The 14,505-nt window shown below is 55.2% G+C and overlaps 2 protein-coding genes across 16 annotated transcripts in view; one reads left to right on the forward strand and one right to left on the reverse strand.

Annotated features, from left to right (window-relative positions):
• Positions 1-4,152: 4,152 nt before the first annotated feature.
• On the reverse strand, positions 4,153-13,072 carry NCDN (neurochondrin). Of its 7 annotated transcripts, XM_070610353.1 has the most exons (9): positions 12,722-12,848; positions 12,385-12,452; positions 11,643-11,828; positions 11,374-11,514; positions 9,305-10,273; positions 8,231-8,472; positions 7,429-7,653; positions 6,964-7,106; positions 4,153-5,664 (listed from the first exon to the last, which is right to left on the reverse strand). In XM_070610353.1, exons 4-9 carry the CDS (start codon positions 11,494-11,496, stop codon positions 5,228-5,230), a joined length of 2,139 nt encoding a protein of 712 aa, XP_070466454.1. In that variant the 5' UTR covers positions 11,497-11,514; positions 11,643-11,828; positions 12,385-12,452; positions 12,722-12,848; the 3' UTR covers positions 4,153-5,227. The 7 variants fall into 7 exon arrangements, with proteins under 7 accessions (XP_070466454.1, XP_070466457.1, XP_070466451.1 ...); XM_070610356.1 differs by lacking the exon at positions 11,643-11,828 and having other exon boundaries at positions 12,240-12,452; positions 12,722-12,831; XM_070610350.1 differs by lacking the exon at positions 11,643-11,828 and having other exon boundaries at positions 12,722-12,828.
• Positions 12,910-14,505, forward strand: part of KIAA0319L (KIAA0319 like) — a 90,343-nt gene continuing 88,747 nt past the window's right edge. Inside the window, exons 1-2 of one of the 9 annotated variants that reach the window (XM_070610348.1) lie at positions 12,944-13,056; positions 13,845-13,978. The gene's annotated coding sequence lies outside the window, so the exon portion shown is untranslated. Of the gene's footprint in view, positions 13,399-13,844; positions 13,979-14,505 lie in introns of all 9 variants that reach the window. The other 8 variants (XM_070610346.1, XM_008533352.2, XM_008533354.2 and 5 more) reach the window with 8 other exon arrangements.

Below are 14,505 nucleotides of genomic sequence, written 5' to 3' on the forward strand. Positions count from 1 at the left end.
CGGATGGTGTGCGTTCGTTACACCAACATGCGTAGGCTATGTGTTTGTGTGTTACCATGGCGGGCACTGGCTGTTGCTGCCCATGCCCAGCTCTGGGGATCCGGTGTTCTCTCCAGCAGGCGTGAGAAGGCCAGAATGGCAGGATGGGCTGCCTGGCCGGTGGCTTCCTTGGGTTTCTTCACCCTACTTCCCTGCAGTTCAAGACACTCCCTTCTTGGCTCGTTTTCCTCCTTTCTGCTCTGACCACTTCTCAGTCTTCTTTTCTGTCTCCTCTCTTTTCACCCACATCCTCAATGTCAATTATTCATTCTCAGGATTGAGTCTTCTGCCTTTTCCTCCTATCTACACTCTTCGTGAGTCAGTTCATCCTTTCTCAAGACTTTAATGACTACCTGTCCTCTGTTATCTCCCAAACTGGTTATCTCCAGTCTGTATCAATCCAATCTCATAAATGCAATTGCCAGCTGAGTATTCCCTCCAGACATCTTGTTGCAGCCATCTGAGACTTTCCAGGTCTCAAAGTGAACTCAACACCTCCACCCCCGCCACCAACCCCAATCTGCTTCTCCTCTTGTGTCCTATAGTTCTGTAAATGGCACCACCATCCTTCAAATTAAAACAGAGTCGGGGCCAGCCTGGTGGTGTAGTGGTTAAGTTCGCGTGCTCTGTTTCAGCGGTCCTGAGTTTGGTTCCTGGGCGTAGACCTACACACCACTCATCAAGCCGTACTATGGTGTCATCCCACATATAAAAAATAGAGGAAGATTGACACAGATGTTAGCTTAGGGCCAATCTTCCTCACCCCAAAAAAAACCCCAGAATCATCCCAGACTTTGCCCTCCTCCTCACCCCCGCAAGCTCATCTTCATAGACTGTTGTCATTTCTAACCCTTAAACATCTCTCTCCACCCCTCTGTCAGCACCTTAGCTACTATACTATTTCTCACAGACCAGTAGTTCTCAAAGCGTGGGACCAGCATCACCTACAACATCTGGGAACTTGTTAGAAGCGCCAGTTCTTGGACCTCACCTCAGACCTACTAAATCAATAACTCTTGGGGTGGGTCCCAGCAATCTGTGTCTTAATAAGCCTGTAAGGTCACTCAGAAGCACAGTAAAGTGTGAGAACCACTGGCTGGACCATTGCAACAATCCTTTAACTGGCCTCCTGCCTTCATGCATATCTCTTCTGATCCAATTCCAATTCCATTCAGCCACAAGAGTGACTGGCCCATGTCACCCCCTACTGAAAACTCTTCTGGGGCTCCCCATAGCCCATCTTCAGGGAAAAAAAGTTTAAACACTCTAACCAGCATTCCAGGCTCTTCACAGCTGCAACTAATTTTTCTTTCCTGCCTCATAAACCACTTCACAAGAAGAAGAAAGGAGAAATAGAAAATCTGTCCTGCACTGGGCTTGGTGTGTGGCAGGTGCTCAGTGAATGCTTATTAAATGATAAATGAATAAATGGATGAGTTTATGAATCTTTCGGCCTATTGAGGGATTCTTTAGGAAGCCTCCATGTGAACGTGACCCTGGGTAGCTAGACATAGAACCCAGGAATAATCTAAGGAGATCATTTGACAAATGACTTTGATTATGGCTAGTGGGGAGAGGAACGTTCTCCATGATCTGCTGCTGCTTTGGGGCTCCTAAAAACTTCAAGGTCCTATGGCTGCAGACTCTGTGTCTCTTCTCTTTCAGGGCCCAGGGACTCCTCACTTTCTGAGGCATGGAGGTGGGCACTGCTGGTTGCCCACTCTCTGGGATACATGCATACATGTGGAGGCCTGGGACGTGCACAGGGGAACACATGCAGATTCTCCTGGGCACATGGGGCATACAACATGCACAGAGACACTCATGGGAAACACACACACACGTGGGAACACGGGATATATATTGACACATAGGTGTGCGTGTTCAAACACGTATGGACTCCCATTTGGCATACTTGGCATATTACTCTTCTCTCAGACTCAAATCTTTCCCTATCTTTTCAAAAAGTGAGCTTGCATTTGGACTGTATGTTAAGAAAAAACTCAGGCCTGCCTCCTTTATTGTGGACACAGCCTCCCTCCTCCCAGCCTTTGACAACCTCCTGCTCTGGGTCTGAGTGTTTGCAGGCTGGAGGAAATCTGGCACGAGGAGATGCTGAGGCGCCACCTCGTGGTTAGATCCCACAACTGCAGCTCAGGCCCCCCTTTCCTCCCTCTCGGCTGAATTACCAGGAGCAAGCTTGGTCTCCCCTAGTTAGGCTAGCCCCCTCCCTGATCTGGAACCCAGAACTCTCTGATCATCTCTCATTGAAGTACAGAGCTCAGTCTGCCTTGTATTATGAGGCTTTCTGTGGGGTTTGGCTCCCCCACTGCGTGAGGGAGAGTACTTTGAGAGCAGGAACCATGTGTGGTCGCCACTTACTTTGGGGCCCTTCCCTTCTCTTTTCGCTTCCCTAGACGGTCTCAGTTACTCCCATGACTCTAAGGACCCTCTGACAACTCCCCAGTCTGTCACTCACCCAGACCTCTTTCCAGCTCCAGAAGGCAGAAGCAACTGCCCCCTGGGTATTCCACAAGCAGCACAAATTCACCATTTACCAAAATGAGCTTATACTTTGCACGAACCTGTTTCTCTCCCGGTGTTCCCCATGACAGTGGATGGCCCCATTATCCACTCAGTGGCCCAGATCAGGAATCTCGAAGTCATCCTTGGCTCTTTATTCCTCTTCACGTCCAATTAATCACCAAGCCCTATTAACTAACTCCTACCTATATTTTCTCCGTCCTCACTGCCACTGGCTTAGCTAAGGCTTACTACCACCTCTCTGAGCTCCCTTCCTTGGTCGTCCCTTTTGCAGCCAAAATCATCTTTCTAAAATGCAAGCTGGATCACGTTCAGTCTGCTCCAAAATCTGCAGTCTTGGCATGATCTCACATCTAAGCTTCTTAGCATGGCACACCAGGACTTGTTAGATCTGGTCCATGGTCACTGGTCCAACCTCACCTTCCACCACCTCCCACTTCCCACCCCTCTGTCGCACTAATAACCTATTGCAGTTCTCAAGTTTGCATGCCTTTACACCTGCTGTTCCTCTGCTTGTCTATCTGGCAAGCCCCTCCTCACCCTCAGGTCTCAGACCAATACTTCCTGAGTTTTCCTGGACTTATTCAGCCAGGCTGAGGGGCTCTCATGCTTCAGCCACACTTTGTTGTGACCCCCATAGAAGCAACTGCTTATATCTTTAGGAGCAGTCTGTTCCCTTGTTTCCCCTCTAGATTTCAAGCTTCTTGAAGACAGGGTCTTTTTATATTTTTCAGGGATTTCAGGGAATCCACGCCAAGAGTGTGACTCTCAATATATCAATAAATACACGTTCCTGTCTGTCTATGCATAGCCAACCACAGGTAGGCACTTAGGATGTGCTCAGTGAATGTTGCAGACTTGAGGGCCTAGGTGGAGAAGAGTCTGCAGAGAGTGTGGGCTTAGGGCTGGTCTGGCTCCAATCTGACAGCTTGGCTCAGGCTGGTGAGACAGTGGGTGCTCGGCTCCAGCCTCCTGCTGAAGCTCTCAGGCCCTTCTCCTTCTCACTTGGCATAGAACAGAGGTGAACAGCTGGTTGCCTGAAAGCCACATTTGGTCTGCAGGTGTTCTGTTGGGGTAGTAGTGATTTAATTTTTAAAAATCAACATTCAAAAAATCAGATTTCACATAAAAATCAGGATTTCTGACTTCCCTCTTGAAATGGGAGGATGTGGCAGTGCCACTTGGCAACACCCTGGTGACATGGAGGGGCAGGACTTCATTTGTAAACATCAGAACCCCCACTAGGCCTGGCCACATTAACATTTGAGTTTGCAACCGTGTTCTAGCAATGAAGGGTGTGGGCTGAGAAGTTGGATAGCCTGGTGGAGGCTGCCTAGTCTTGGCTCTGGCACTTACTAGTTGCAACACCCTGAGCCAATCACCTCCTTATCCTGTTTCTTCTGTAAAATCAGGATAATGCCTGCTTCACAGGATTCTTGGGGGCGAGCTGAATGAGATAACACTTGTGAAGTGTGCCTAGCAGGGCATGTGTTCAGCAAATGGTAGTTGTGAGCTGCTGGAGCCTGGAAGGGAAAGAGAAAGTGCAGGACAGAGCACACAGAAGCCATCTTGTCACCAATGAACATTTATTGAGTGTCCACATGTGCACAGCTTTGAACTTGGCAATCACAGAACAAACTGGGGGAGAGTAGGGGGGCAGGAAGGGATCAGGTTGGGGGGGGGCCCTGGGTTCATGAGAAAGGTAGTCCCTGCTGGAGCCGCCAGTCGCGTCTCTCTGCAGAGAGGAATCATAGCAGGGTGGGAGTTAAAGCCAGGCACCACGATGGCAATGGGGTGCAGTCACTAGGGAAACATGCGGATCTGGGGAAGGGTCCCTCCTGTTCCTGGCTTCAGCCAGGCCAGATGGCACCAGGAGGACAGGGATCAGATGCTCAGGTGTCCAAGCAGGGATAAGGACAGGCAAAATAAATAACCCCCCAACCCCCACTGTCACTCTGCTGCAACATGACACAAAAGCTTAGAGACCAGGGCCTAAGGGCTCCTGGGTCCCATCAAGGAAGCTCAGGTGGAAGATTTCCCCACCCCCCACCAGGCCTGTCTGTCCCAGGTTTCCCTGGAAGGATGGGACAGTTCAGACCCTGGGTCACTGACGTTGATAGGAAGAACTGCGATGTCAATGGCCTGAGCCTATTCTCTGCCCAAGGGGGCCAAGGGCAATAACCAAATGGCCACTTTAAAGGACGTGGACCTGGGAGGCCAGAGGGGCACCACAACCTAGGGGAGCCCACGCCCTGGCCGGCAGGGCACATGGGCTGAGGCAGCCAGCTCCTGCCAGCCCTGTCCCACCCTAGGGCCTCCCTCCTGTGAGGGAGCCAGACATCGGACACAACGACACCTAGTGCCCCACTCCCTGGGGGCTGCTCCAACCTTCCCCGGCCTGGCGGGGACAGCCACATTGATTTCCAAGCCAATCCTTGCTCCTGAGTAGGCCCAGGAGGCGGGACGCAGTTCCTTACACTTGAAGGGTGGGCACCATGCCCTTGCCCTCAGAAAAGCCAGAAAGCTGGGGTGTTTAGGGGGGAATTTTAGGGAGGGGAGGTCCAGTTTGGGGGCTTCAGGGAAGATGCCTCCTCCCTCCATCCCTCGCTACCCGCCCCCGGGTCTGTCCCCAGTGGACACCCCCTCAGGGCTCTGACAGGCATTGCTCCAGGGCAGCCATACGGTAGTGGCTGGCAGTCTCCTCGCCCGCCTGCAGCCTCATGGCCTCCCGACACAGCCGGTTGGCCCGTGCCAACTCAACCAGGACACCCTGATAGGCGGCTACCATCTCTGGCTTGACTGAGTTGGGGCTGACGCTGCCTAGTAGCTGGAGCAGCTCCTGCGGCCAGCGGGAGCGCAGGGCAGCAGGAGCCAGCCAGGGCAGCAGTGGCACGCAGCCTGTGAAGGCCTGCATGCCCAGGAACCAGAGCTCCTGCAGATCGGCCCAGATGCCCTCGTAGTCAGGGGACAGGGCCAGCACTGCCTGGTCTGAGCCAGGCGTCGCCCGAGCCACGTGGGACTGCGACAGGAAGAGGATGGCAGCTGCGAAGAAACCCCGGGATGCTGGTGTCCCCTGAAGAGCTAGAAGGCAAGGAGGGAGTCGGGGCATGAACCAGATGGGCCAGCTGCTTTGCCAGACCCTTACTTTCCCTTCCTGGGTGGGCACACTCGGGCAGCTGAAGCATAGCCTGGCATCAGCCTGCCTGGGTTCAAACCCTCCCTTTGACTTCACGGCTTAACTTTGGGTAATTCACTTTTCTGGGTCTCGTTTCTTCACTTGTAAAACGGGGCCAATAGTGCTAATCTTAGACATCTGTTGTTAGAATTAATGTAATAATCTTGGTACACTCAACCTCAGGGTCAGATCCTCCTGTAGTCAGAAGTGACAAGAGCGTCTGTTGGGCCTAGAGCTCCTCAACAGGCTAAGGAGATGCACCGATTTGATTCTTGGGCCAGAAGAGGGCACCAGAGGGACCCACGGGCTGCTGACCTGGGCTTTGCTCACCTGCCGGGCAGGGGTTCACCCCTGCACTGCAGATGCTTCTCTTGGAGGCTGTTAGTCTAACCTGGTGGCATTGGTGGGTAAACTAGCATTGGGGCTCTACTCAGGGCCTATGGAGATGCAGCCTGGGACTGAAGGAGCATGGGGGCTAGAGGGCAGGGGTCTCCTGGTCCACTGGGATGTACTTCCCATCCCACTGCCGGGTACCCTGCTGGGATCCCCGTCCAGAGAACACAGAGGCAGCTGAGGGTACGGGCTTGTTACACCCTGTTCCCAGGCATCTGCTCAGCTCCTCCAACCTGACAGATGGGGCAGAGGGAACAGGCAGGGACAGAGGGACCCAAGCAGACACCCACGGCCAAAGTGGGAGACACAGAGGGCTGGTAGGGCTGGAGGGGACGCCCCTCCCCCTGCACATAGCCAGAGTGAGGCAGTGAGGGGAGAAGGTATGTGCAGAGGAACACTGAGCACTGAAGGGTGTCACGAGGGAGGTGAGGTGCTAAGCAGAGAAAAACCTCAATGGAAAGCAGTCATGTTTCTGACTCAAGGCCTGGGTGGGGGCGGCTCCACCTTGAAAACACTGGATTCAGATTCCTTGAGCTGCTGGGAATTCCAGGTGCCTATGCCTGTGCCTCTGAACAGGCCTGTACTTACACCCACCAGCTCCTGCCTTAAAAGTCTTCAGAAGGAAGAGAATGTTATCATTTTGGAAAGAAGGGTGGGGTGAGGTGGGGGCTGGAGACATACTTCAGAGATTTCCTCTTGATTGGAAAATTCTATAAATCCATTTTCTGAAAATGGTGGCTTATGCCCCGAACACAGCAGGTCCACCCAGCTCTTCTGCCCCCATCCTTTAGGACTGGGTCCCCAGGGCTTACCTGGAGAGGTGCTAAGGAGCCGGGCCATGAGGAGGCCTAGGGTGGCCACATTGGCAGCCAGAAGCAGCCTCCCCTGCTGTTGCACCAGTGCGGGCAGCGAAGTCATCAGGGTGTTCATAAGAGACGTGAAGCAGGCATCTCGCCTGGGGAGAAAGGGAGGGAAAGATGGGGGAGGCGGGGGGTTAGGAGAGCCAGACCAAGGCTTGGCAAATTAGACAGCAGGGTAGAGAGTTAACCTCGGGCCCCATTCATGGCATCTGGGGAGCAGAGACTGGGTATGTCTGGAGCAGGCAGATATACCCAGAGGGGTTCCAAGTAAGCCAAATCCGTTAGTGGGGTAGTTCTGTCTATTCTGAGACCCTTTCATTCCCACACTAACAGGAATCCCTGGGCCTAGGAGACTAACGATTTGGGGCAAGTTTGAGCAGCCCCCCTTGCTTCTTCCGACCTGCTCCCCAGCCTCACTTGATCAGTCCTGGTGCAGTGACCACGAGGTTGAGAAAGATGTGACAGCAGGTCTGCAGGCCAATCTCCACGCTGTCAGGCAGCACTGAGGTGTCATGGCCAGGGGATGTGAGTTCCCACTGCTGCAGGAAATACTTGCACAGAAGTGAGGGGGCCCCCTCCTTGATCAGGATCTCCCGGGGCCCATCTTCGACTGTCAGGTGGCACCAGCCGGGCAGAAGGAGCCTGGGGGTGTGGAAGGAACAGATGAATAAGGGGTTGGGAGAGATGAAGGCAAAAGGCTTCTCTTTTTGGGGGCATCCCACATAAGATAAATGGAAGCAGGGGAGGAGGAGGACACGACCTCAGAGGTACTGCAGAAAAATCACAAGCTTCAGAGTTGCACAGCCTAGGCTCAACCTGGGCTCTGCCACATGGTGTGAGTGTGGGCAAGTTACTTGAACTTCTTTGAGTCTCAGCTTCCTCATCCTGAAGATGTGGATGAGACTCATGTCATAGATTTTCTGTGTGGACCAAATGAGATAGTTTTGGTAAAGGGTACAGCAAAATGCCTTGCAGGGAGCAGATGCTCACTGGGCATGAGTTCTGTCTTGATAGAGAAATCTGGGGTTGGCAAGTGACACTTGGCAGTCTGGGAGTCTTGTGGGAACAAGTCCCTGAAAACAAACAGAAATAACCCTAAAGGCAATCTCATGCCCCAGTCAGGAAGCCCAGCACAGCCCAGCTTGGGGGGAGGAGGTGTCCCTGTACTACACGTGTCTTTAGAACTGTCTGGCTGGACAGGCTGTAACTACAAACTCACCGGAGAGCGTCCCCTGGCCAGGTGGGCCCTGAGGTGGTGGGGGAGATGGCCAGGGTGGCCACCTGCTGGGAGAGGTCATTGGTCTCCTCGGCCTCCTCGTAGAGGGTCTTGGCATAGCGGACAAGGAAGGGCAGCAGCTGGCAAACCTCCTTGCGCAGAGATGAGGTCTCTTCGGCCAGCCAGGCACCCAGGATGCGCACGGATGCAAACACAAAGGGCTCCTTCTGCTTCTCCTGCCCCACCTGTTGCCATAGGACCCCTTTGAGATGGAGCAGGACCAGAAACTCTCTGTGCCTGGCCAGCATGCCGGCCAGTCTAGGAATAACACAACTAGAAGGGAATTCTGGCCCACGAGCCCTTCAAAGACAGGCACTGAGCCTCATTCTGCTTTTTGTGCCCAGCACCTAGCACATGGTAGGGACGCACCCAACAGGGGCTTGGCACAGAGCATGCCCTCAGCTGATCGAACTGGACTTCAGAAGACATAGCCCTGCACTTGCTGGGACACAAGTCACATGCCCCTCTCTGCCCATCTCTCTAGTATGTCAAGGCTAGACGGAAACTCACAGATCCAAGGCTAAGTAAACACTCCCTCGGTGTGTTTGGACCGGGGAGGAGCTGGCAGAACCTCTACAGAGGCCGGGAACCAGTCAGCCCTGCTCCTTTCCCCTGCACCGCTGCAAGTTTGTATGTGTATGTGGGTTAAATGATGCTACAGAGATGGAGCAGAACAGACTGCTTCGATTTTGTGTGTGTGTACCAGGGGGAGGGGGGAGGGTTGTGAGTGGGAGGTTACCGTGTTGTGTGTGCGCGTGTGTGTACCGTGATGTGAGTGCACATATGGTGTGTGGTTTGGTGCTTGTGTGGAGGCTCGGGGACGGGGGGGAGAGGGAGGTTTGGTCACACACTACTCCCTGGAGTGCTGGAGGATCAGCCTGTGGTAGTGCATCTTCATCTTCCCATTATACTGCTGTCTCCCCATTACACCAAAGTGCAGGAGTTTCACTTCCCCCTTTCCCCTGCCTTCTGCCTCCCTCCGCACTGGGCTCCCTCTGCAGGCCACTGCACCCTCACCTGCTGCAGGTAGTGGATGACAGCCCCGATGGCCTCCTTCATGATGCTCACAAGCTGTACCTTCTGTGGCTCCTTCAGCAGTGACTGCTCACAGCGGGTGCATTCCTGGATCCCCAACTCCATGAGGGCATAGCAGGCGGTCACTACATCCTCTTTCACCTCCGTGCCTGTCTCCTCCAGTGCCAGCCGCACTTCCACGCATGCCAGATTCACCAGCAGGGCCAGGAACTTGCTCCCGGAGCTGCCCGCCGGGATCCAGTCGGAGCCGCAGGCGTGTGCCAGGCGGGCTGCCAGCTTCAGTGCGGGGTTGCGCTGCCAGGAGCTCAGCTTGCTGCCCAGGATGCGTGCCAGCCCGGCCTGCAGATCCCGGAGGCATTCAGAGGGCACGGTTGTAGGGGGCAGAAAGAGGGGTAGCAACTGGCAGAGCTCAAACTTGCTGGCATCCTCAGCTTTCTGGAAATCTTCACTGAGGCCCCGCAACACAGCCAGCAGGTCGGGCTCTGCCTCCTTCCAGCACTGTGTCTCGGCAGCAGCCAGCAGCCCCACCAAGAGTGCCAGGGCCTGGTCAAAGCCATAGCCATGCCCCAGGTATGCCTGACACAGGGCAGACACAGTGCCACCAGCAATGAGGTGTCGTGGCCCACGGGGTGTGCCTGCCACAGCCGTCAGGCACTGGTAGGTGTCATCGATCATGGAACGGCGGGCAGCATCGTCGGGGTCCCCCCGGGCTGTGAGGAAGGTGCTAAGGATGGGGATCTTGTTCAGGACCTGGGGATGGGCGGCCAGTTCAGGGTCACTGCAGAAGCAGGCCAGCAGGGCCACGCCCAGGGCCCGGAGGACGTGGTCAGGGCAGCCATCTGGTGCCTCCTTGCTGGTCAAAAGACGATTGGGGAAGGTGAAGCCTACAGCATCGAAGATCCGCCGCCGAGTTTTGGCATCGATGTCACCTGCTTTGACTGCCTTGGTCACCTAGGGGGAGTGTGTGCTGTCAGCAGGAGGAAAGAAAGAGGTGGCAAAGACTGTCCCCTGCACCCCGGTGCACTGACCATTCGCATGATTAGGTTATGTAATGGGACTCACTCTGGGCTCAGGAAGCCTCTCAGAGGTCATTTCATCCTGCTCCTTCCTCTTCCCCAGAGACAGATAGGTGTGACCTCTGGGACCCCTCATCTACGAGTATATCTGTGGAAGGGGTCTAGTCCTCCTCAACTACTCATTCTGCTGTTTCATCACCTGGTCAGTCGGGAAGTTCTTCTTGATGTCTAATCTAGACACCCACAACCTGAGTTGGAAGGGGCTTAGAATTCAGTGTTTAAAATCCTCCAAGGATTTAGGGTCCCTTCCTAATTGTTCCCTCTAGAGAAGTCTCTGATCATTCCCGCCACCTTCTCATGGGAAATGGCTCCTGTGTCTCGCCGCTCTGCTTGTCAAAACATTTCCCCTTACATTTCCCCTAAACACCTCCTCTGCTGCAGTGTGAGCCCTTGACTCTGGAGCCTTCTTCCTGTTGCCATGGCAAACAGCAGCGGCTGTACTCCCTCCTCCCTTCACCCCCCCCCCAACCTAACCCCCCCTTCCCAGCACTGCAGCTCCTGCTCTGCTGTCCCCAGCTGGGGTTCCTCCAATACAGCGAAGCCCCAAACCACATCCCTTACCCTCAGCCTAACTACTGCCGGCCCAGCGATCCCCTGGGACCCTTTCCCGGTCACTTACAGCCTTGCTACTCTCTCCACCCCCAGAACAATCATCCCCAGCCCTCAAGTACTCTGCACTAGTTACTACCTGCTGCTGTTACCCTATGAGTCAGCTCCCATCTGCTCTGGGACGCCCCAGAGAGCAGACCCAGGCAGCCTCCTCCAACGCTCCTAGGACCATAAGCCGTATTCACCCCCACTCTCCCCTTTGTCCCCATACTCAGGGGAGCAAAAAAGAGTCCAAAGACAGGCATCTTAGGCCTTCTTTGGTGCATCTAGGGTTGCCTATATATCCTTGGGGACTTGTTGACCCCATTCCTGGGGGGCCCAACCACCCAGCCCTTCCCACCTCCCAATTTTCAGTCAGTTCCTTACTAGCAGCAGGGCTGCAAACTGCTCGCTGTCATTCTTGGCCTCACGGAGGGCTCCTAGGTAGCGCTCCAGGGTGGGGTTTCGGCTCTCTGCCTGGTTCAGAGCTGGCTCGCAATCCGAGGCCATGATGCCCGCCTTGCCCAACTGTGAACACAAGAGGGACTGAGCATCCCTCTGCAGAGGAGGGGTGGGGGTGGGGGTGGGAGTGGAGGATGGAGGGAGGGATTGGCACAGAAGGAGGGATCAGGAGGAATGGGCTCCTCAGGACTGACCTCCTTTGGGGAGCCTCTTTATGGGGCTGGACCCTCAAATCCTTAGGGATGAAGAAGGGACCCTGGTCCAAGGTCACCTCCAGAAAGCGGGAAAGAAGGACCATGCATGCTGCTCCTCTGCTGGACAGCTCTCCTCACCAATCTCCTGGGGGTGGGAGGGTGCTGGCCCCACTGCTCAGCTGTCCCCTGGCACCAGAGGTGGGGTTTTATCTCCCTCCACCAGGCACACACGGAGGGAGTGGTGAGGACAGACAGGGAGGAATGGAGACATACATGGGTGAAGTTCGATTATCCGGACTCAGGCTGACATGAGGGAAAAGGGCATCCTAGGTTTCCTTTCCTCTCCCATCTTCAGAATAAGCAGGAGACAAGCTTGAGCAGAAGTGAGGATGCAGGACGCTGACCAGGGAAGACCTGGAGGGCCCTCTGGAGACCCCACCCCTCCAGCCAGGGCTCTCAGTCGCCCCCGCAGGCTTCTTGCCTCCTCTCCTTTCCCTCCCTCGGGCAGAAGCCGCAGCAGCAGCAGCAGCAGCAGAAGCAGCAGCAGAATTAACCCCTTGCGCTCCCTCTCCTAGCCCTCCCCGCACCGCTACCAGCCTGTGGATGTCGGCAGGGGCTGGAGAAGCAAGAAGGGGTCCCGGGCAGCTCCCAGGACAACGGAGACTTCAAAAGCCGGATAATCGAAGCGGGGCTGCTGAGATGGGGAGATGAGAAGGGGAGGAGGGTTCCTGGCGGTCACCACCTGTCCCGCCGCAGCCAGGTCACAACACGACATTGATGAAGTCACGACAAGGCGGCGATGAGATCACACTTCACGATGGCGCGGTGATGTCACGGAGAGATCACGGCAAAATCACGACATGAGACAGCCCCCAAAGATGACAGGGCAAATAAAAAAAATAGAGCTATATATTGAAAAGGGCTGTGACAAAATGGAGTCTCGACAGGGCACGATGATGTCGCGATATGGCGCGATGGAGTCGCGATAGGGTCCCCGGGGTCTGTCGGCATCGATCAGCGCCAGCTCGGAGAGGTCCCGGCTGGGATGTAGGGGAGGGCCTGAAGGGGGCTGAGCTCACCAGGCTGCGGCCCCGAACGGCGAAGTCTTCTCCGAGAGCGATGCTCCAGGAGCCTGGGGCCGCTGCTCACGCCGCGTTGCCCACTCCGGGCTCCAGGCTGCTGCAGCTCCACCCCCACCCCCGCAGCGATCTCGACCAATCCGTGGCGGCTTCACTCCAGGCTCTGGCCAATGGCGCGGCAGGGCGCTAAACCGTGGGGGGTGCTGCCGTTGCGGCCATCTTTCTTGTGGGTATTGCCCGAGTCTGAGGCCTGGGGCTCGCGCAGGGCAGGCGAAGGTGCAGACTGCCTCTGGAGAGCGGGAGGCGACAGCCTGGGGGCCCAGGTTCCTTTGCTCGTGCGTAGTTCTAACCCCCAGGAGTGCCCCTCCTCCCCTCGGGCTCGCGGCTGGCATTGAGCTTCCGGGGGTGGGGGGGCGAGAGTAGGAGGCCTTGCTTAGCAGGAAGTGTGTTTCCGGGTTGAGCCCGGGGAGGTGGGAGGAGGCGGTGTTTCCGGCCGCCGTCGCTGTCCAGGGAGGCTGAGGCGAGAGGGAGCTGTCCGGGTGGGGAGTCCGCACTACCTTCTTCCTCTAACTCCTCCTCCGGGTGAGGGGAGCGAAAGTTGGGGCCCCGACCGCATGGACCCGAAGGAGGCGGAGGCCGCCGAGAGCCGGGGCCCCACTGTGTGGCCCTGAGCCCCGGTAGGTGGCCGGCGGCGGCTGGCTTCCAGGCCGAGGACCACGAGCTCAGGGGAGGGGCAAGCGGGACGGGTTATTTCTGGGGGTGAGCTGGCCGGGTGTTGGGAGCCGGAGGTGGCCCTCCTGGCCCGGCTAGGACAGCCAGCTGCTTCTGACTTTGCAGGTGCGGAGCTCGAGTCCAAGGCTGGACCCCGCTTCTCTCGGGCCCGGGCCTGGTCCTGCAGCTCCCTCCATTCCCTGACAGTCAGACAGACAGACCGGGCTCGGGGCCCTGCTGTCCTTCTTCTCCCTCGACGAGTGCAGCCTCTCCCTTAGCTGCTGTCTCTGGTTTTTGGTTTCCCCACCAAGATAGAAAGTTGATGCAGAATAAGGGGGCGGGGCTGAGCACTATGTGTTGATTGTGATGTGAAACTTGCCTGATTCAGGACTTCGAAAATTATGCCCCGCAGATGGTCCTGTGGTGACTGCAGTGAGCACAAAGGTGCGACGGAAGAAGTCAAAAGAGAAAACCTCAGGAAGAATTCCAGGAAAGCTTTGCCTTTTCTCACCTCGTGGTGGTTGTGCCCAACCGACAATAGCTGCAGTTAGTGAAGAGCATTAGCTGACTCTCCCTATGTTTTCTTATATGATTAACAGACTGGAAGCTAGGAACAAATCGGAAAGACGACCCCCAGAACAATCTGTTCATTTTTCCAGCTATTTAGAAAACAGTGTCTGCAAATATAAGCAAAGCTATTCATGGCAGTCTGTTCTGTAACTTTCCCAAATATCTGATTCTTTTTTTCTTTAAAGAGCTTTATTCTTGATTACTCATACCGGCTGAATAGGCTGTTTCAGTCGTGCTCTGTCGTTCAAACATATCTTATCGCTGTGTACATAAATGGAGTTCCACGTATGCAGCTGACAGACTGAACTATGATACATCCCCCATCAACCTGAAGTATTAAGTAAACATTCCCCCCTGCTCTGTCTGAACAGCTGCGGCAACAGAGAGAGCTTTTATTTCGGGTGTACTTGTAACGCCCTAAATGCCAGAACTATTGCAAGCTTTTCTAGATTTTCATTTGTCAAGTATTGTGGGGGTGTGTGTTCTCTCCCTAGGTTGTTACC

Source organism: Equus przewalskii, chromosome 2 (genome assembly GCF_037783145.1).
Source record: "Equus przewalskii isolate Varuska chromosome 2, EquPr2, whole genome shotgun sequence".
NCBI classification, from domain to species: domain Eukaryota; kingdom Metazoa; phylum Chordata; class Mammalia; order Perissodactyla; family Equidae; genus Equus; species Equus przewalskii.